The 21,559-nt window shown below is 34.1% G+C and overlaps 1 protein-coding gene across 1 annotated transcript in view; it reads right to left on the bottom strand.

The window, feature by feature from the left end:
* The window catches only part of LOC149802710 (ubiquitin carboxyl-terminal hydrolase 39-like), a 52,963-nt gene that overhangs the window by 2,213 nt on the left and 29,191 nt on the right, over positions 1 to 21,559 (bottom strand). The window contains exons 8-13 of the mRNA XM_089952117.1: positions 19,516 to 19,661; positions 16,304 to 16,349; positions 9,733 to 9,956; positions 8,069 to 8,130; positions 6,073 to 6,214; positions 5,715 to 5,801 (exon numbers count right to left, since the gene is read on the bottom strand). Coding sequence (XP_089808243.1) covers positions 5,715 to 5,801; positions 6,073 to 6,214; positions 8,069 to 8,130; positions 9,733 to 9,956; positions 16,304 to 16,349; positions 19,516 to 19,661 — 707 coding nt within the window. The remainder of the gene's footprint in view (positions 1 to 5,714; positions 5,802 to 6,072; positions 6,215 to 8,068; positions 8,131 to 9,732; positions 9,957 to 16,303; positions 16,350 to 19,515; positions 19,662 to 21,559) is intronic.

Below are 21,559 nucleotides of genomic sequence, written 5' to 3'. Positions count from 1 at the left end.
AGCATAGACCTGGATCTATAGCATGTGATTACAGATAGGATCTTTTTTGTTTGCAGTTTGACTCAAGTATATACAGTATTCTTTTGAGTAAACTCTATCAAGTATGTAGGAAATTTTTTAAAAAAAGAATTGTAAACAAATGAAATTATTTAGAGGAAATGGGCCATTAAAAAACAAAGCAAAATAAAAAGCAAAGCAAGACTAGCCACATTTTCCAAAGTCCTGATTCTTGATTTCATGAAATAACCATAGTATTTGTTATAAAGTCTATGTAGTTTTGAATGTATTAGAAGCAAACATTTTCTCAGAAAGTTTATAGTTTTAAGTTTAGTGAATAAGTCATACCAAATGTGTGTAAAGCCAACATTACATGTAATAGTAATACTATCTTATGTAAATTGTGTGTGGTGGAACTGAATAACTGAATTATCTCCTGTAAAAGTGAAATATGGGGGTGCAAAAATGAAAAAGTATATAGTAACATTCATAATTAAGGCTATTCCAGAGTCCAAAACTTGATTTTATTGAATTTACACTTTTTATTAAGAAAAGGACATCATAAATTATTAGCTAAGCCTATCTTTCACCAAAATGTTTAAAAAAAAAACTAAGTGTAAAAAAGTTCAACAAATTTTGAACTCACTCCAATATTGTCAGCACAACAATTCCATCATTTCTGAAGTGATTTGTTGTGGCAGTATCACTACACTCAAGTGGTTTGCCAAATGGAAACCTAAGCGTGTCTCTTAGATTTCACTGTCTAGCTCTAAGAAGTGTTGTTTGCACACTGATTCACACAATATATGAAGAACAAAACTTCATAATAATAGTGATGTAAACAAGTGTACCACAAATAACATATGACATGTCCCTCTTTTGACTGTTTTAAAACTAATGACCTTGATCTTTGAGCTAAAGGCATTACAAGTACATAATAAGGTGTGGTCCCCAGTAAGCTAAAGGCATTACAAGTACATAATAAGGTGTGGTCCCCAGTAAGCTAAAGGCTAAAGGCATTACAAGTACATAATAAGGTGTGGTCCCCAGTAAGCTAAAGGCATTACAAGTACATAATAAGGTGTGGTCCCCAGTAAGCTAAAGGCATTACAAGTACATAATAAGGTGTGGTCCCCATTAAAGTTTCATCAAAATATCTATACAGTTAAAAAATAACAGCCTGGAGAATGAAACTTGTCCCTGACTTATATAATCTTTTGTTGTGACCTTAACCTTAAAAAGGTCACAGATTTATATCTTTCCTTTCCATTACTTTGACCTAAAGCATGTGGTTATATGGGACACACTGTCTAGTCATGATATATATATATATATGGTTCATTAAAATATCTACAACTTTTTAAAAGCTGTATAAGAAACAGAGTTATTGCTGCTAGATCTTGAGATGGGGGTATCTATGTCATGAAACATTTTCTACATATGACACATAAAATTGGGTTCAGTTTCATTATATATCTTAGTGGTTCAAACAATTATGTCATATTTCCTCTCATTGTGATCAGGACACTGTGGCAAGGGGTATGACTGATGTACCACACACTGCTTATTCATGACATATATTGGGCAATGCTTTATGTGTGTGATTTGGATTTTTAGCATAGCTTTAACAATTTTTCAGTTATATCACTATGATGTCTGCAGTGTGGCAGCTTATAGTGATGTCCAGCACTGGGTCATCATGTCGAAGACATGTAACATGATGTCCCACCCAGTCACATTATCCTGATACCAGACCAACCAGTCCTAACACTACCCTCTTAATGCTGAGCACCAAGCGAGGCAGCTGTTAGTACCATTTTTATAAGTCTTTGTATGACTTAGCCGGGGATCGAACCCGTGACCTTCCGCATCCGAGGCAGATGCTCTAACCACTAGGCCACCAGATCAATCAGGCAATGCTTTATTAAAATATCTTCACTGGTTCAAAAGTTATATGCCAGACAAAGATACAAGTCAAAATATTATAGTTTTCTTTGCTGTGACCTTAATCTTGTGGGAGGTGCAAGGATATGATATATGACACACCATCTATAAACAAGATATAAGTGGCAAAAGTTTCATTCATGTATTTTTCTTGATTCATATTCTAAACATGGATAGAAGTCAAGGAATTATATTTTCCTTTGAAATGTCCTTGACTTTGCAGCAGAGGGTGTGGCTATGGTATGTGACACACTGTCTCCATATCATATAAATTTGGACGTTTCATTTAAATATCTTCAGTTATTCAAAGGTTACACTCAATACAATTAAACAAATGGGGAAGTGGGTGGGGTAGCTATAGTATATGCCACACCATTTAGTCTTGAAGCTCCAAATGTTACAACTTAAGGACCAGATATGCAATGCTGAGGGACAGATGAATGCAATCCCATAACATAATATGCCAGATATAAAATGGAGCTATCGGTGCAAGAGATGTGAACACAAATAGATCCATTAAATTTCAGAAGAAAAAAAATGTAGGCCCAAGTGAGTCTGATATCAATCACCTCATTTAGCACTGATGTCCCAGTGCTAACAATTTCATCAGGGAGGCTGCTTGTAATAACAAAACCTATGTTAATATATTAAATATCATCCAAACTTTATGTCCTGTCGAAAATACCTAATTTTACCAAGTTTCATAAAAATTCTTTTCAAAAAGAAAGACAAAATTAATATGCATAGTCTACTACTTATAATAAAAGTTATACAAGATATTTAAAAGTTAATTTTACTAATGAAACTTTAATTTATGGTCCACAGAGACAAATGGCTCTTCACACAAATTAAAAGTAAAGTACATTTTTTTCTCCTTTAAGATCAAGGGTTCCTTTACTCATGATTTTTACATTTGGAAATTATTCAGGGGAAATCATATTGAGGTATTTACTTTAAATTAAAGACCAAAAATAAAAAATATTAATTTAAATAATTTGTGAGCAATGGCACTAAATATGTGAAATAAAATTAAATAATGCACAATTTTAGGTGATAAAATATGAATTACAATTGTTTCGGGTATTTTAACATGGTAATAATAGTGACTATCAAAACTTTATTCAAATCTGCTTCCAACTACTTTAAGAATTTCAAATATGGTCAAGTTTATGGAAATAAAGCAACTAATTTATAACAATCAAGAGATGAGCCTTACAAGAAATATGTTCCTACTGAAGGAAAATAAACCACACAAAAAACCCTTACAATTACTTGTGAAAAAAATGTCTACAAGCCTGTAAAACAATTCTGATCTTGAATCACAATAATGCATACTTATGAAAGCAAGAAAATGTATATTGTTTCTTCTACAATATATCTAATTATTTGTTTCCCCAGCTAATATTCCTTTATTTATTCACAACACCCCATTATAATAGTGTCTCAAGACTGTAACAATTCAACACTTTTACGAACAAATCTTATAAACAATTATTTGATATGCATTGAGTGTTACTTGTTATATTTCTTTCTGATATGATTTCATCAGCAATAAATTAACAAATTATTCATGCTAGTTCTAAGGGTGTGTTATTTTGTTTATATATTGCTCTATTGACAGGTATACAATTTGTATTCTAATTTTAAATTAAAAAAATATCAGATTGCATTTTTTGAGCAAGGGAAAAAAATTAATTTAAACACAATCCAGTGAGTCTCAATAGCGATATCATGGATTTCTCCCCTTGCTCTCCTTTAGAGAGAGAGAAAAAATTATTATAAAATAAATTTATTACAAAGCATATGAACTGAGAACTATTTGTAACTGTGCCGAATTTTACTACTATTCATATTTTGTTTTCATAATGAAACTTATTCAGTATCTTCATATTATAACCCTACTGAATATGTTTGATAAACATCTGACCGAAGTAATCAGAAATTGTTGATAAACTCATCCAACACACTTAAGATCACTGTACCCATCTAAAATCATAATAACTTAAGTCTACCTACCAAGTTCAATCAAAACTGGATCAGAAATATAGTCTCTGGGGTGGTAAACATGTTCTGCCAGTTAGATGCTAGGTCATCTAACTTGTCTGTGATCATATAAGCTATATTCCAAAATCAGATCCAAATTAAGGCCTCCAGAGTGGTAACAAGCTCAGCCAATCAGATGCAAGATCAGCTCATTAATATGCATGAATCTCACTCATTATCAAGCCTGTCCAAGATTAGAGATATGACATATAGAGAGGTATAATGCTCAGCTAATCAGATTCAGATCACCTCATTATTATGTACGGATCTTGGCTAGTTATTAAACTTACCTTTCTTAACATCATATCAACATTTTGGCTTCCAGAACAGTAACAAGCTCAGCCAATTGGAAGCATGATCACCTTGTTAATATGTACATACCTCTCACTCATTATGGAACTCATCCAAGATATAAGCATATATTCCAAACTGGATTTTAAAAAGAAATTCATATAAAAAAAATAGACTCCAGAGTGGTAACAAGCTCAGCCTATCAGATGCAAATTCACCTCATTAATGTGTGGACCTCTCTTATAATCAAACCTGTCAGAGATTTGGATGATATAAGCCTGTATTCCATGTTTTATCAAAATCAAATATATGATCTCCAGAGTGGTAACAAACAACTGTTGATGAACAATGGACTATACACAATGCAAAATGGATGAACACAAGTTCACTTTGCCATATGGACAGGTGAACTCCAAAAACGAAGGGCAGATGCAATTAAAGAACAGTTTACCACCCAAAATAGCTCAACTTTTTTGGTAAATCAGAGTATCTAATGATACTTCCTGATTTGTGTAGTTTGATAAATCCAAATATAATCTGATCAACAACATAATTCTGCAACATCTGTAAGAATGTAAGGTCAATTAAGTCACAAACTCAGACCTGCCAACCCTGACAAGTCTGTCTCAGTAAGGCAGTTGATTTTTTTTCTCCATAAGTTTGGCCAGTTTTCAGTAAGGCGTAACAAAATATCATATACTGCTATTGTATAGCTGGAAAACATAATTAAAAGTTCAGTATTCGAAAAATGCAGCAACGATAAACATTATGTTTAACTGAAAAGTTTGTAAAGTATTCGAAGACATTATTTACCACTAGTACAGTTGCATAAACTTCAGTTCCAAACCCAATGCAGCTCAATGGCTTGTTGCTATCTCTCAACTTGACATAATTCTTAGAAAATCTTTTTCCATTTCACATGATTATGGCAGTCATATCTCCCGCCATGAAACATACTCAAATTGGCACATGATGTCCAATAAAAGTAATTGTGTCCTTCCAGCTTTTATTCACAAAAATCTGAATATTCCTTTTTATTTTTCTGTGTTGATTATTAAACTTTTCAAGAGGCTTATTTACCATTTTGTCTTAAACATGCATCACTTTCAGAACACCTTTAAAAAAAATTCTAGAATCAACAGTTTGATCATGAAGACACGTCGTATGAACAAACAGGCGCAGTTTAAAGTGTCTGAGGTGCTGCTGTAAAGTTAGTCTGATTCCTGACAAATTTCACTAATTCTAATATGAAACCCAGATCCAAATCAAACACGGATGAACCAATTATCTTGATTTTTCGGCAACGATCATTTTTCAGTAGTTTCTGCTTTTTATGCCATAAGCCCGTATTTTAAGGATAATTTTCATAAGACTTGCGGCAAAATCGTAAGGGTTGGCAGGTCTGCAAACTCTAGGTCAGAACTCCTGAGATTATTTACCTGTATGTAGCTCTCTGACAATGTGATCATCTGAGGCAGGATGTCTGTTACATGAAGATCTTGCAACTCGTACCATTTCCCTGTCCCCTACAACAAGATGTTTAGAAAGCCATTAAAATTTACATTTGCAATATGACTGTTAAGGTATGCCAGATGCAACATCACATGTTGGTTTCATGTACCATGTTTATCACAACTGGCTTATGTGTCGAGTAATTTATAATGCAGACAGCATTTCATCCAATCATTTTATTGTGTAAAGTTATTATTTAACAAACATTCAGCAGGCAAATAATGTAGAATGACTTGTACAAATAATATGTGATCATTGTGACGGGTCAAAGCTTGAGCAACATACCTTGTGGAGTACATGTATCCTGTATGTCCCCTTCCCTGGACCTGGTTCCCCATCATGTATTATGTTGGCCATCAGGTCATACATTGTGTACTTGTGCATGGCTCTCATCTCGGGGTCCAGTAAATCCCCAAATTCTATATTTCTAGATAAAGAAAAAGAGAAATCACTGATTATAACTTTTCAAGCTGCAGAGAAATCAACTATCTTGACCACCCCCTAATCAGAGACTTAAATCCAGTACACACAAAAAACAGAAGTGAACTATTTCTGTAGATCTATGCTTAAAAGTAATATCTTATTTGTCTGTCATGATGTCATCTTCTGCAATTCCAGGAAAAGAAGTTAAAATTTCAAATGTGACTTACTGTACTTGACAAAATAACAACCCATGCCTTAATAAGTGAACACCCTTCTGTTGTCAAAAAAAACAAACAAACATAAAAGGCCCCTTTAAGCGCATTTATTTCTATGTGACTTGGGCTCAAAGAAGAGAAGTGGCTGTCAAAACCTGAGTAAAATTTCATGAAACTTACCATCAAACACCTAGTGTCTTGTAACAACTTAACTTAGTACAAAAAATGGGCCTTACATGTTTTTTATTCAGCATGATCATACTGGAAGTGAATGAAGTATGTCATGTAGTGACAGTTTAGAGCATTAATACACAATAGGGATATACAGAACTAACCGAAGGTAAAGTTCGAAAATGTAAAAATTAAGAATTGCACAACAACTTTGCAAGATAAACCCTTTCAAATAAATACTGTTGTTGCTGTTGTGAGTTTAATGCCATTTTTCAGTGCATAATAGGCTAGAATTGGCAGCCAGTATAACTAGTTGAGGAAATACTTGGGAAAACACTGGTAGGAACCAATGACCCACTGGAAGTTACTGGTAAACTTTCTCACATATCCACATAGGCCAAGTCCAAGACTCAAACCCACACGGACAGGGGTGAGATGGCAGTGATCAGTAAAGGCAAGCACTTTAGACCACTCACCCCATCCCAAATAAATATAAATATGAAGTACAACAAGACAAAGGATAAAATATAGAAATAATAAAATTCTGTAAAATCTATATAAATTAAAAGATAAAAGCAATGCATGTAAAACCCTGAAATATATGGTCAAATTTGTTATATAAACTGAATTCCCTTAAAATAAGTCCAAGATTTTGAGTTCACTACAAAATACTTCTGTCTTACCCTACAGAAGAGAGATACTAGTCAGATATGTGTCCAACACACAATCAGCACAACCACATTTGTGATTTGTTCTGTGCATGGGATGCCAGGCTCCAATAGTGGGTTTGATGTTCTGAGTTTGTAGAATTCTCATTCAAGATCTTTTGTCAAGTATGATGAACATGCTGGTTTGTACAATATCTGATGTCAGTATATGGTATCTTCCATTTTGAAACAAGCTGACCATAAGGAAGCTTATACTCCTCCAATAATGAAAACACTTTCAAAGGAAGCTAACTCTTCAAAAATTAGATATGCATGACTAACATTTATTTATATCATAAATGAGTGCTTATTATGTTGAGATAACCTTGAAAAATTTATCCCAAAAATAATGTCCAAAGTGCAATATACATTCAATATAGCAAAAACTGTAATATTTTCAACAGGAATGAATATATATGTCCTCATCATATGTTTCTATTACATAACGTAGAAAAGGCATTTCAAGATCAGAATAAAGAATGATCTGATGAGAGTACTCACTATAAAATATGAATAGAAGTCAGTTATTTTCAGGACATACAACAAATTGCATGTATAAAAACACCAGTATAAACACTAACTTTCATTTATTTCACACTTTGTAAAGTAAAGGAAGCTGTTCAATAAAACTAATATTACTAATGTAGAAGTAAATTTTTGGTAAATTAAACTTGCATAGGTTTTAACTTTGTTTTGTTAATCAATAAATCTCTCTGATGGCTATGGTAAGTGAATGAACATACAACTGATATCAAGTATACTTACTTAATTGGAAAATTCACAATGGTAGGATTCTTCTCTGATACAAAGAAGTTCTTATTAAATCTCTGAAATAAAAAAGATTTTAAAAAATGAGTCACTGACTATTTTGCTGATGGTATTTACACTTTCTATTTGAATCAGACAATGCAAATTGAATTCAAACAAACTTTTTAAGTTGACCAATTTTTTTTAATACCCTGATACTGCAAAATATATATTAATCTTGAGACAACTGGATCCTTTCAAAACCAAAAATACTGCCCATCCATCATGAACTGCAGTGTCTCATTTATTTTTTCAAAATATCAGTCAATACTGAATCTCAGACAAAGCCTTCTTAATTCTACTGAATAAAGATTAACTAAATGTATTCTTTAAAGTATGAAGTCCAAGCTGATACAAACACTGACATACCTGACTAGTACATTCTAAATTCACTTTCAAACAACACACGAAGCTAGGAATCAAACTGGTTAAATTAGAACTTCTGCATCAGAATTAAAGCTCTATTAATCGAAAGTGCATATATTAAGTTTACTTAGTCCTGATTTATGTCTCCATGCTAGAATTCCAATGTAATTCCACTTGTAAAATACAGCTTAGAAAATTAGGGAGTGAAATAACATTTTAAAGTACATTTTGCATCTTTGACAAATGCATGCAAATTATAAACTGTATTTATCATCAGTGCAAAAGTAACATGTCAGTTACCTATTTCTTTTATAATAATAATGATTTCTGATTGCTGAAAACCATGAATTGATTTTAATCATAAAAAGAGTCAACAGCTTACAGGATCCTGTCATAAAGATATCTTACTTCAAAGTGGAAAAAGGAACAATTGTCCCTCGAAGAGAATGAAGCTCTTATGACCAAAAAGATCTTCCAGGAATTCAAGTCAGGCACATTTCTTCTCATTACCTGCCAAGTCTTGAAACCATCTCAGATATTTCTGAGTATTAACAAGATTTTCAAATCAGCCACTGTGATGGCAATAACTGATGTAAGATCAGTATCCTTCCCTCAAAAATCCATGTAAATATAAAAATTTATTTAGGAAAAGTAGTGAAAACAAGGTTTTCAAGATGGCCACCATGGTTGCCATATTGGATGTCAGATCAGCAACATTTTCATTTAGGCCCAACCAGAAACTATATAAAGTCTTCTGGTAAAAATCCCATGTTAATACTTTCTATTCAGGACAAGTAGCAATAACAAGATTTTCAAGATGGCTGCCACTGTGACCATACTGGACATTACATTGGCACCATTTTTATTTAGGACCAAATAGACATCACAAGAAGTCTTCCCAAATTGTACAAGAAGTCTTATAACAAAAATCTCACGTTGAGGTAACCATCCATTCAGGAGAAGTAGCAACAAACCAGTAAAGTGACAAAAAAAATTAAAATGAATAAAAATATCAACAATGTGATTGCCAATTCAATTATACTGGCAAGCAAGTTTTAAAAAAGATCTTGCTCATTTTTACATGAACTGGTGGGTAAATTCTAACCACGATTACTATTTTTCCACAAAAGCTGCAGTAGTTTATCCCTGATCAGCATCAACCTTCAGAAGGACTTTTAAGCTTGTGAAGACTTGAATTTGTAGCTTTGTTAAAACCAACTAATTTCTACATTTTAAAGTAACCATTTCTATTTTACCTTGATATAAACAATTATATATGGTGGGAGCTTGGTCAGCTGGAATCTTTTCAGGGTGGAGTCTTTTGAAGTTCTGTACTCCTTCTCAGTGATTCCGTTAAACTTGGCCAGGATGGTGGAGAAGGGCACCTGAGGAATAATGTTCTCTTGCAGCTCATCTGGGTACAAAGGAGGAGGTGGGAGGTCACATGTCAGGTACAGCCAAGGAATCTCTTCCATTTTTTCTGTTAGTGAAAATAAAATACTATTTAAAGTATATGTTCATTAAAGTGCTCTCAATGGCTTTAGGTAAAGTGGTGAAAACTGAAGAAACTTGATGACCAGCACGATGATAACTAGTGAATCTAATTATTATGTGGGGCCAGGTATGGCTCTCAATTTTGTTTTACTAGAAAATACCCTAAAACTGATCCATATTTGTTGAACATGAAGAAAATCATGAACAGACTTGGTAATAGAAACCGTGATATATTGCTCACTTTATAATCCAAAACAGCACAGAGTATGAACAAATTTGAAGTAACATTATGAACTTCTCAATTTTAAAGAAGTCATATTTTGCACAAAAAATTCTTACAAACAACATTCTTAAAATGTAAATAATGACATTCCAAGAAATTTTGATCAATGAAAATGTCACTACAGCCTACTGGAAGCAGCACTTTAAAAGGTAAATACCAATTAAATAGGTTTTGTTGTGTGAAATTTGTGCTTTATTTCTATCTATTAATTTGGTTTAAGTGTAATTATCATAAAAATAATGTGCCTGCTTGTATTTAAACATGTCCTTAAGAGCCCTGTCTATGAGATTCAAAGTAAATGCCAACCATGTTTTTATATCAGACTTGTGGAAGTATCTGCTGTATTGTTTCACTGAATTAAAATCAGACCTGCTCTGTATTATCATGTTAGTTATATCTTTTGTATCAAATCAGATAAAGCGGCAGAATGAAATAAAAAGACATGCAAATCCTACCAGTGTAAAAGCTAATGGCCCCAGTAGCATGTCAGGTTAACTCATTTCAATTGATCAATTGAACTCTTATAATTATTACTGTGTATATAATATAATTAAACTAACTTACATCAGCTGACTCATTACCATGTGATCAAAGGCAGCAAGGAAACAAAGTGAAATGAGTACCTGCTGAAATCAAAAGCTTTGTTTCAAATATGGTTCATTGTGGAGAAGTGAGTTTCAGAGTTTGTAGTTAACTTAAAATTTCTGAACTGGCACTCACAGATTTCTTCAAGGAGTAGAAAATGTATCACTATTACTTGCAATGAAATCACAGCTTCTATATTTTACTAACATAATACTAACAAAAAATTTACAAAAATTTATTCTCAAAGTTAAAGTTTTCATGAAATAAATGTCCTTAGCTTTTGAAAAAATTAATCTTGTTTGGCTGTGAATCAACAACAACAAAAAGCAGTGATGTAATACACAATGTTTTTGCATACATGTGAAGGTGGTTGAAACCAGTTGGAATAACGTTAATGATCTTTAAAAGGATGGGCATCTTGAAAATAAATGCAATATACACAAAAAAATCATAACTTTATTAGAAAAAGCGCTTTATTGACAATTATTCCCAACACAATTATAACATGATTATTCAGCCCAGTTGTCCCCACACCCTCCTGGTTTTCTCTACAAACAGCAGGGATGGCATAACTTTTATTTGGATGACCCTCTGTAACTTGTGTCCTTGCTTCTAGTGCAGTCTGTTTTGTTTTTTTTTTCCCCTGCTGTGTACAAGTTATCAAAAGAGAGGTGCATATTCAAAGATAAGCATTTTGAATCCTATCTGGATATGCAGAGTGTTATGTATATCTATAATTTTTGTAACTCCTGGTACATGATTTTATCCAATTTTTATAATTCTTATTCATGGCTGTAATGTGTACAGAATATCTTTAGTTCAGACTGGCCTACCTGACTTGAGTAAAGTATTACATAGGATTTATAAATAGATGTTTATGTATCTGTTCACAATTAGTAATAATAATCTTAATAATAACAGGGTTAGTAGCATATTTCTTGCAAAATATTAAAGATTTTTGCAAGGTTTTTCAAGGTTTAAAATCAATATTTTTCAATGTGCATTTTTACATTAATTTCAAAGGATAAATAAATAAAACTGTAGGTAACAGTTAATACTAATGCCATAAGAGGAACATTTCTTGCAAACTTATTTTTTTTAAAAAAAAACAAAAATAAAAAATGAAGTCAATAGTATTATCATTGATATCTTTCCCATATTTTAGAGTGAATTTTTCAGTTCTTGTAGCTTGTCATCATGTTGTTTTTCAAGAGCTCCAAGTTTAGCGATTTTGTCCTTTTCACTTTTTCTCAAATTATTCTGATGTCATGATCACGGAAATTTTCCTATGGATCTTTGCTTTCAATGCATAGTCATCAGCAGCAGCTGTTGTTGTTGTCTCAATGTCTTTTTCAGTACCTTCCTAACTTCTTCACTCATCCCCAAAAACAAAACAAAGTAATGATATTTGTTTTTTATATTATCACTTATTTAAAAACACCATATGGATATTTTAAACTATTTCATATTAGATATATTAATATTTCTCTCAGCTTAGCTGTATTCTATATTTTTAGAGTTATCCTGTTCATTGCAATTATTGCCAGTCCTATTTCCACTAAATCCCAAATTAAGACTATAGACAGTTTCTATTTTAAGACTTGAATCTGTGTGTTCACAGACATACCTCTTTCGTTAAAAATGATTTCATGCTATAGGCTTCTTGTTTTGCCTGTATTAAGCACCATTACAAGAGCTTGGTTTTTTTTTTCTTCTCAGCTGCAGGTGACTGGAGCACTCTCTCCCATTACACACAAATCAATATTCTTCTGGCATTATCTCATAATCCAAACTTTATATTTTTCTTCATCTAGCCACAGAAGTTGGAATCGGCAGCCAGCTATGTCTAAGCGAATGATTCAAATTTAAACCACTGCTACATCTGGACTTCGTAAAATCAGAAGTTCAAGATGTAAGAATGAGATGTATGAATGTGTAGTGGCCAATTGTGGAAAAATGTCCATTCCAGCACTAACTTAGTGAGATTTTTTTTTCTTCCCCATTTCTTTTCAATTAATTCTGTAAAATGAAAACTATTTACTAATTCCTTTTGATTTCAAGAAAATCAAGGCTTTTCAAGGTACCCGGACAATATTTTGAATTTTCAAGGTGTTTTCAAGGCCTTGAGGGAACAATTAATTTTTCAAGGCTTTTCAAGGTTTCAAGGTCCCCTATGGATCCTGGATATGTAACCCTAACCATCTATATACCAGGATGCTTTTCACATTTGGTCAAATTCTACTAAGCTGTTTTTTTTTAATTTATAGAATAAGTTGTTATAATGTTTTTCTTCTATCAGTAACGGTGGTCATGATTGATTATAGTTGACATCATTTGAGTAAATTTTAAAGATCTAAAGCCAGGTTGCTTTCTCTCAAATTTGGTCAAACTCCACTGAGTGGTTTTTGAGAAGATGGAAACAGCAATTGTGAATGGATGACATGTTGCAGACACAAAATGACCCATACCTTAAGTTCACTTGGCCTAATGGTTGTGAATGGATGACACATTGCAGACACACAATGACCCATACCATTAAGTTCACTTGGCCTAATGGTTGTGAATGGATGACACATTGCAGACACACAATGACCCATATCATAAGTTCACTGGGCCTAATGGTTGTGAATGGATAACACATTGCAGACACACAATGACCCATACCATAAGTTCACTGGGCCTAATGGTTGTGAATGGATAACACATTGTAGACACAATGACCCATATCATAAGTTCACTTGGCCTAATGGTTGTGAATGGATGACACATTGCAGATACACAATGACCCATACCATAAGTCAACTTGGCCTAATGTTGTGAATGGATGACACATTGCAGACACAAAATGACCCATACCATAAGTTCACTTGGCCTAATGGTTGTGAATGGATGACACATTGCAGGCACACAATGACCCATACCATTAAGTTCACTTGGCCTAATGGTTGTGAATGGATGACACATTGCAGACACACAATGACCCATACCATTAAGTTCACTTGGCCTAATGGTTGTGAATGGATGACACACTGCAGACACACAATGGCCCATACCATAAGTTCACTTGGCCTAATGGTTGCGAATGGATGACACATTGCAGACACACAATGACCCATACCATAAGTTCACTGGGCCTAATGGTTGTGAATGGATGACACATTGCAGATACACAATGACCCATACCATAAGTTCACTTGGCCTAATGTTGTGAATGGATGACACATTGCAGACACAAAATGACCCATACCATAAGTTCACTTGGCCTAATGGTTGTGAATGGATGGCACATTGCAGATACACAATGACCCATACCATAAGTTCACTTGGCCTAATGTTGTGAATGGATGACACATTGCAGACACACAATGACCCATACCATAAGTTCACTGGGCCTAATGGTTGTGAATGGATAACACATTGCAGACACAATGACCCATATCATAAGTTCACTTGGCCTAATGTTGTGAATGGATGACACATTGCAGACACAAAATGACCCATACCATAAGTTCACTTGGCCTAATAGTTGTGAATGGATGACACACTGCAAACACCTATACCATAGTTCACTTGGCCTAATGGTTGTGAATGGATGACACATTGCAGACACCTATACCATAGTTCACTTGGCCTAATGGTTGTGAATGGATGATACATTGCAGACACCTATACCATAGTTCACTTGGCCTAATGGTTGTGAATGGATGACACATTGCAGACACACCATGACCCATACCATAAGTTCACTTGGCCTAATAGTTGTGAATGGATGACACACTGCAGACACATAATGACCCATACTGTAAGTTCACTTGGTCTAATGGTTGTGAATGGATGAACACTGCAGACACACAATGGCCCATACCATAAGTTCACTTGGCCTAATGGTTGTGAATGGATGACACATTGCAGACACACAATGACCCATACCATAAGTTCACTTGGCCTAATGGTTGTGAATGGATGACACATTGCAGACACACAATGACCCATACCATAAGTTCACTTGGCCTAATAGTTGTGAATGGATGACACACTGCAGACACACAATGACCCATACTGTAAGTTCACTTGGTCTAATAGTTGTGAATGGATGAACACTGCAGACACACAATGGCCCATACCATAAGTTCACTTGGCCTAATGGTTGTGAATGGATGACACATTGCAGACACACAATGACCCATACCATAAGTTCACTTGGCCGAATGGTCAGGTGAGCTAATAAAGTCAAAGCAAATTCAATAATTCTGTTGTATAAAGTATATACATTTGTAAAAAAAACAAATCAAGTCCAAGTCTGACCTTTATGTGGAAAATACCATATTTTTCAGCAATACACACTTAACACACACCTTATTTAACTATTTCATTTACTTGTATAAAATTGTTTAGCAATGACTACATTTAAGATGATTCATTATCAAAACAATGTGTTTATCATGGGTTTTTCTTTTTATGCTATTCAAAGTATAACTATATTAACTTCCTTATTTATATTTTCTTTATTTTTCACATTTCTGCTGAAATTTTAGTGCCCAAAAATTCTATTTTTGCTTCAAATGGTAGGGAAAATGACATTTCGACCTCAAAATAAATAGACTTCTTCCATACCACAAGTGTAAACCTTGCAAAAAGTTTGGTCCAGCTCTGTGATGTAGAACTAAAATGTTTATGAGGAAAACATTTCTCCTCTTTCAGTCAGTGACCTTGACTTTTGACCTCAAAATCAATACACTTTTCCCTGACTCCAAGTACAAGCCATCCACAAAGTCTGGCCAAGGTATGTGATGTAGAAATATTGTACCAAATATATTTTCATTCCTTCAGTCACAGTGCCCTTGATATTTGACCCCAAACCTGATAGGGTGATTCTTTGCCCCAAGAGCAAACCATCTAAAATTGGTAACTATATAAATACTGGAAACTCAAATTATTTTGTGGAAACCATTCTTCTTCTTTCAGTCAGCAACCTTGAACTTTTCATCGAAATTAACCCTAAATACAAGCCACCCAAAAAGCTTGCTAATTGTAGATGAGAGACAACTTGAATCACTGTGCAGAAATTAAATTGGTAAGTCCGACAGACTACATAATATAGCATGCACTGCCTTATGATAGGCATATAAAAATCAGCATAGGTTATCCAACTAGGACCAGCCAAATCACACCAGCTCACTTTGTCATCCAATAGTCCAAAGGCTGAACTCAATAAAAATGTTATTTTCTGTTTAGGTTTTAATACTGCTTCTATTGAGTGCAAAGAACATTCTTGACTGCTTAGCTAATATTCTGAACAATCATAAAAAATATTAATGAATTCCTTTGGTACTACAACAGGATGCAATGATTACTGATTTCATAGTTAGTATAGTGATACCTATATAGAAGTAGAACTGTATCTGGTTTTTCCACAAAACTGATATTTCTCTCAGTTTCATTTGAAAATGGGAATTTATACTTACCCTGGTATTCATCTGTTTCCAACAATTTCAGCTGTTCTTCTTCTTTCTGAAATCCAAAAGGAACCAAGAAATTTAACTTGAAATTTGACATGATATATCACTTGCATGACACTACAAGAAAAGTAAGAACCACTGTGTTATTATGTACTGATTTTTTGAGTTATCAGTTACTTACAAATATTATTATATATTTTATATTGAAAATCAATGACAATGAGTCTGAAGATTGGAATCCCAAAATGGTATATGACAAACTTTCTAAAGATAACATATAAATATACAAAGTTTTATCCAGAAAGCTGGAATGAAACTGAAGGTTATAGAGTGGACAGGAAAGTGTGATGGACAACTTAAAATATTGACCCTGTGATGTTTACCAAGATGATGAGCAAAGACCATGAGACTGAAGATGACCAATGATGTCATAGAATCACATGTTCTAATGATTCTGTACAAATGTACCACGTTTATCAATTTAATGGCTATAGAGTGGAAAGAAATTCTGAACTGTGACCCTGACGAAAGAACTCCAAATAAGGCACACCTTCAAAATGATAAAGTACGAGCGCACTAAGTTTTCTCCCACAATCTCAAATGGTTTTAAAGTAATACAGCAGAAACAGAAGTATTATGGACCAATGAAGAGATGGAAACATGAATACAATATCCACTGCATTTTAGAATAGGGTAGGGAAAAAATATTGAGTTTCAATAACTTTTTGCAGTATAGAGATAGAACTCCCAATGTTTAAAACTTGATACTGTTAGCTCTACAAATCTGCATACTTCAGTGGTTCCAAAGACTGATACATTTTGTAACAATGGTATTCTTAAACTGGAGTTTAATTTTAGTGCCATAATATTTTTTATGATTATGGAACCAAGGTCAATAAACTCTTCAAAATGAGTGCATATGAAAACTCAAATAAGGTTCCTACTATAAAGATCATTGTCATGTTTGCCTGCCCACGATTATTTAAGTCAGGAACAAAGGAATGGGTTAGCACCATGAGTATGTCGACCCTGCACTGTCGTGGCGATTCGTGTTTGTACAAGAGTTCTCTTCGTTAGGTGTCAAAACTAACATCTAGACGTTAGAAGCTTTGTTCTAGAACAAAGGACCCTCGATGCTGTTGTAAATCTCCCTGCTTTGACAGATGGCCTGAGGCTCGTCTGTTAATCTGCACCGACTGGGGTAGAATTGATATCCAATTGGAACTGAGGAAGGGTGGGGCCATCAATTCAAACCAGAAGTTAACAGTCATGTGGGCTGGGAACGAATTAGTCATTGTAAAGAATCGTGCTGACAAGTTGTAGCAGTAACTCCAGGAGCCACTCGTGATTTGGCGGGAAAAACCTTGGTACATTCAAGGACAGAAAGCTTCATAAAGGTCAGTGAGTTATTTGCTCTATTATTGCAGAATGTTACGGCATTGTAACTGTAATTATGTGCAGCATGTATATTTACTTACTAGAATCATTAGTACGTAGAATTACCTTTGCATTGTTTAATTTACATGCGTACTTGAGAAATGAGCTATGATTATGTAGATTGCTCGCTCATCAGAATTAATATTGCAATTCGCTATTAAGTTACTTTGTTGTAAACTAGTGTATTTATTTATGTGATATTCTAGATTTTGCAATTGTTGAATTAAATTGTAACTTGGAAATGGTTGCAGTGTGTAAATTTAAATAGTATGGAGATTTGAATATTTGTGTACACTTGTGGAAGTGTAATGTACAGAAATGCATTTGATTGTTGTGATATTGTTGAGAATAATGAGATTAAGAATATATATATATATATATATATATATATATATATATATATATATATATATATATATATATATATATATATATTATATATTGATGTGATGCAATTTAGTGATGTCTGTATGTTAAGCAGGTTACCGCTCTTTATTGCAACATTGTTTTCTATAAGAATGTGTGTGGTTTTCGATGTGTACGAATGCGTGACCGAAGATGTAGATAGCCTTTATCTGATGATTGATTGTTGATGTAGTGTGAGGCGAGATGGCTAACACAAATGCTAACGTCCTTGTGTTTTTCGTAGGAAGCTTTTGGGGACAGAACTACCGGGTAGTCAAATCCCGAGTCTCAGAGAGACAGGATAGAGCAAGGCAGTAGGCCAAGAACAAGCCCAGTTGCTGAAGAGAGAGAGAGGGAAGGAGGAGGAGAAAAGGAGACAAAAGGGGAAGAGGATAGGAAGAATCGGAGTACGGAGAACGCCAGAAGGAGGAAAGGAATTGGCGGAGTAAACACAGATGAGTAGAAACCAAGTACTGGGGAAAACCATCTCACACTATAATCACGTGATGAAATAGGTTGTTACATGTTCGAGAGGAAGAAGATTGGTTGAGAAATTAATATCATTTAATTTGTATTAAATTGTCATTCTTTTGAATTTCACCTTTGTGTTCTTAATAATTTAACTGATGGTATTGCTGACTGGGGGCTCAGAGCTTTACCTCTCTCTATCACTAATTTCACTTCCAACAAAAATGAGCCAGGGTAGGAATTCCACAGTAATTCAAATAAATACTGGGAGCATCCCACCCCAACGCATAACAGTGGGTCACATATAACTTCACAATCATAATTGGTAAAATTTCACAAAATGTCCATATGTTACAACCTCCTTACTTTTGTAACTAATACATTAATTAATAAGAAGGTAACTAAACTTACAGTCTGACTAACAAACTTAGCCTGAGTGTCCAATCAAATTGAGGACATTTGTGAGTCTAATAAGTATGGATATCTCCCCTGTCTAATGAGGATGTATACCACTCCTTGGCTAAGAGGATGTATATCACTCCCGTCTAATGAAGATGGATATCACTCCAGTCAAATAAGTATGGATATCTCCCCTGCCTAATGAGTATGGATATCTCTCCTGTCTAATGAGGATGTATATCACTCCTTGGCAAAGAGGATGTATATCACTCCCGTCTAATGAAGATGGATATCACTCCAGTCAAATAAGTATGGATATCTCCCCTGCCTAATGAGTATCAATATATCTCCTGTTTAATGAGGATGGATATCACTCCTGTCAAGTTTGGACAGACATCTCTCCTGTCTAATGAAACTTTTTTTTAATACATCTTTCCAATGAAAAATATATGCATGTTGAAGAAAAATGTTATATAATAATTTCTAAAAAAGCTGTAAAATTATATTACCATTTCTATTGGAGGAACCCTTCTGGAGAAGACCCTCATCTTGCCTCTAAAGGTCTTATTGATGATGGAACTTTTCAGCTTTTTGGTCCCATTAAGGGCTGTGTGAAGGGCATTCAGAAACCAGGACATGAACTCCAGGGAATCACCTGTCAATGCAAAGAAGCAAACTATTATTTCACTGTTTTGACATTCCTGCAAGCCATGTGTACAGGACAATTTTAATGGACCTTATAGCCATAACAGTGGGGCAATGGGCAAAGGCTGAACAAATTTCTCAGCTGCTTTTTATTCAAAGAAGATAATACTTGAAAAACAAATTGGATATAGCCTTTGAATCTAACTGCATCATCGAAAAATAAATTATCAGTGAAATATCTGAGGGACCTTCATAAACCATCTGAAGCTGAAAAGTCTCCAAGACTCAATGGGAAGATTGGCGAGTTCTGCCATATATACTCACAGATAAGTTGTACTTTTCTTACTGACAATTCAGTAGATAACAGTGTCTTCAACATATCTTCATTACAAATTGTGTTCAGCTGAGTTTATTTTACATCTAACAGAACTAGAGATCATATTAAACGATGTTTAAAAAAAATTGATTTCCGAATATTAGAAGATCAAGAAACATTTCTTTTGAACTTATATTGAATAGTCATGTGGTTTCTCTCATCTTACATGTTCTTCTAAATCCTATTCTGCTGTCTGTTACAAACAAGTAAGTTTGAAGACGTTCCTTTCCTGGTAACCTACTTGGTTACCATCTAATGCTGAAATATATCCAACAGAGTTGCATGATATCTGAGCTCAGCAAGTCATTAAACCATGCAATCATCTCATACTGCATGGCCTTCAGTGAGGTGTTTTGTTAACAAAATGTTTTTCATCCAGTGTATCTTCCATGCTGCACCTATGAGCACAGTAAAATTTGCAATGAATCACAACTGGCAAGCTTGTATAAGGCAGATGGAACAAGTTATCAAAATGCTTAGCTTTTTTTATACATGCTATGTAGCAAACTTCTTATTGATCATAAAAATCTCATGCTTTGACAGAGTTAGAAGCAAGCAAATCATAAAGATTTAAAATCTGGATACTTCAGTCAGTGAAACACTATGTCATTTCAATCCTTATCAGTAGACCTTCTTATAGTGAATAAGAACACATAGAAATAATCTGACTTGTAGTCAATGAGAAATGCTAGTATAAAATTAATGAAGAAAAAACCAGACTAAAACAAATGAATTTAATATAAATGTTCATAACTGTAGTGACGTAATAAGAAAGCAATAAATTCATTGTAAATGATGAAATAATATGCAGGCCCCTGAAAATGTTCTTGTTGGGTTTAACGCCATTTTTCAGCACACGAAAGGCTATACATGGCGGCTAGTATTAATGGTGGAGGAAGAACATGGGAATCCCTGGAAAGAACCACAGACCCTCGAGAAGCTACTGGCAAGCTTTCTCACATACCCACATTGGCCGAATCTGAGACTCGAACCTACGCAGAGCTGAGATGGCAGTGATCCATAACGGAGAGTGCTTTAGACCACTCAGCCCCCCCCCCCCCCGAAAATGAGAAGGGCCAATAAATTTAACACAAAGGGCCCTGTCTTTTTCTGAAGCTGAAAAAACACAGTGTCATCATTTCATTAGCATGCTAAATTTTAGGATGAGTATTTCCTATTTTTTTCATAAAATTTAACATTTGTTGTAAATATTTTTTAAAAATGTTTTCAATCTTAATTAAGGGGAGCCATACAATTATTTGCACCATTTCAAAATATTTTTAAAACTATGAGAGAATGCATCCTTCAGTGAATGCTTCTGGTTTTAAAAAAGCAATAAAAAAGAAAAGCTGTAAAGTAGTAACAAGGACAGCTGTTTTGATCCTCATAGCAAAGCTACTCAAATATAAATTTCAAATTTTAAGGCAACAAAAATACCTATGGCTAAAGCACTTTAGCTACTAAATTTTACGCAAAAACTTTTTGGCTACTGTCTTTTTTATTCTTTTCCCACTTTTTAAAGAGCCATTACC

This window comes from Sinohyriopsis cumingii, chromosome 3 (genome assembly GCF_028554795.1).
Source record: "Sinohyriopsis cumingii isolate HCF-2022 chromosome 3, ASM2855479v2, whole genome shotgun sequence".
In the NCBI taxonomy this organism is placed as follows: domain Eukaryota; kingdom Metazoa; phylum Mollusca; class Bivalvia; order Unionida; family Unionidae; genus Sinohyriopsis; species Sinohyriopsis cumingii.
Note: the sequence above shows the minus strand (reverse complement) of the source record. Positions and strands in the feature narration are given on the sequence as shown.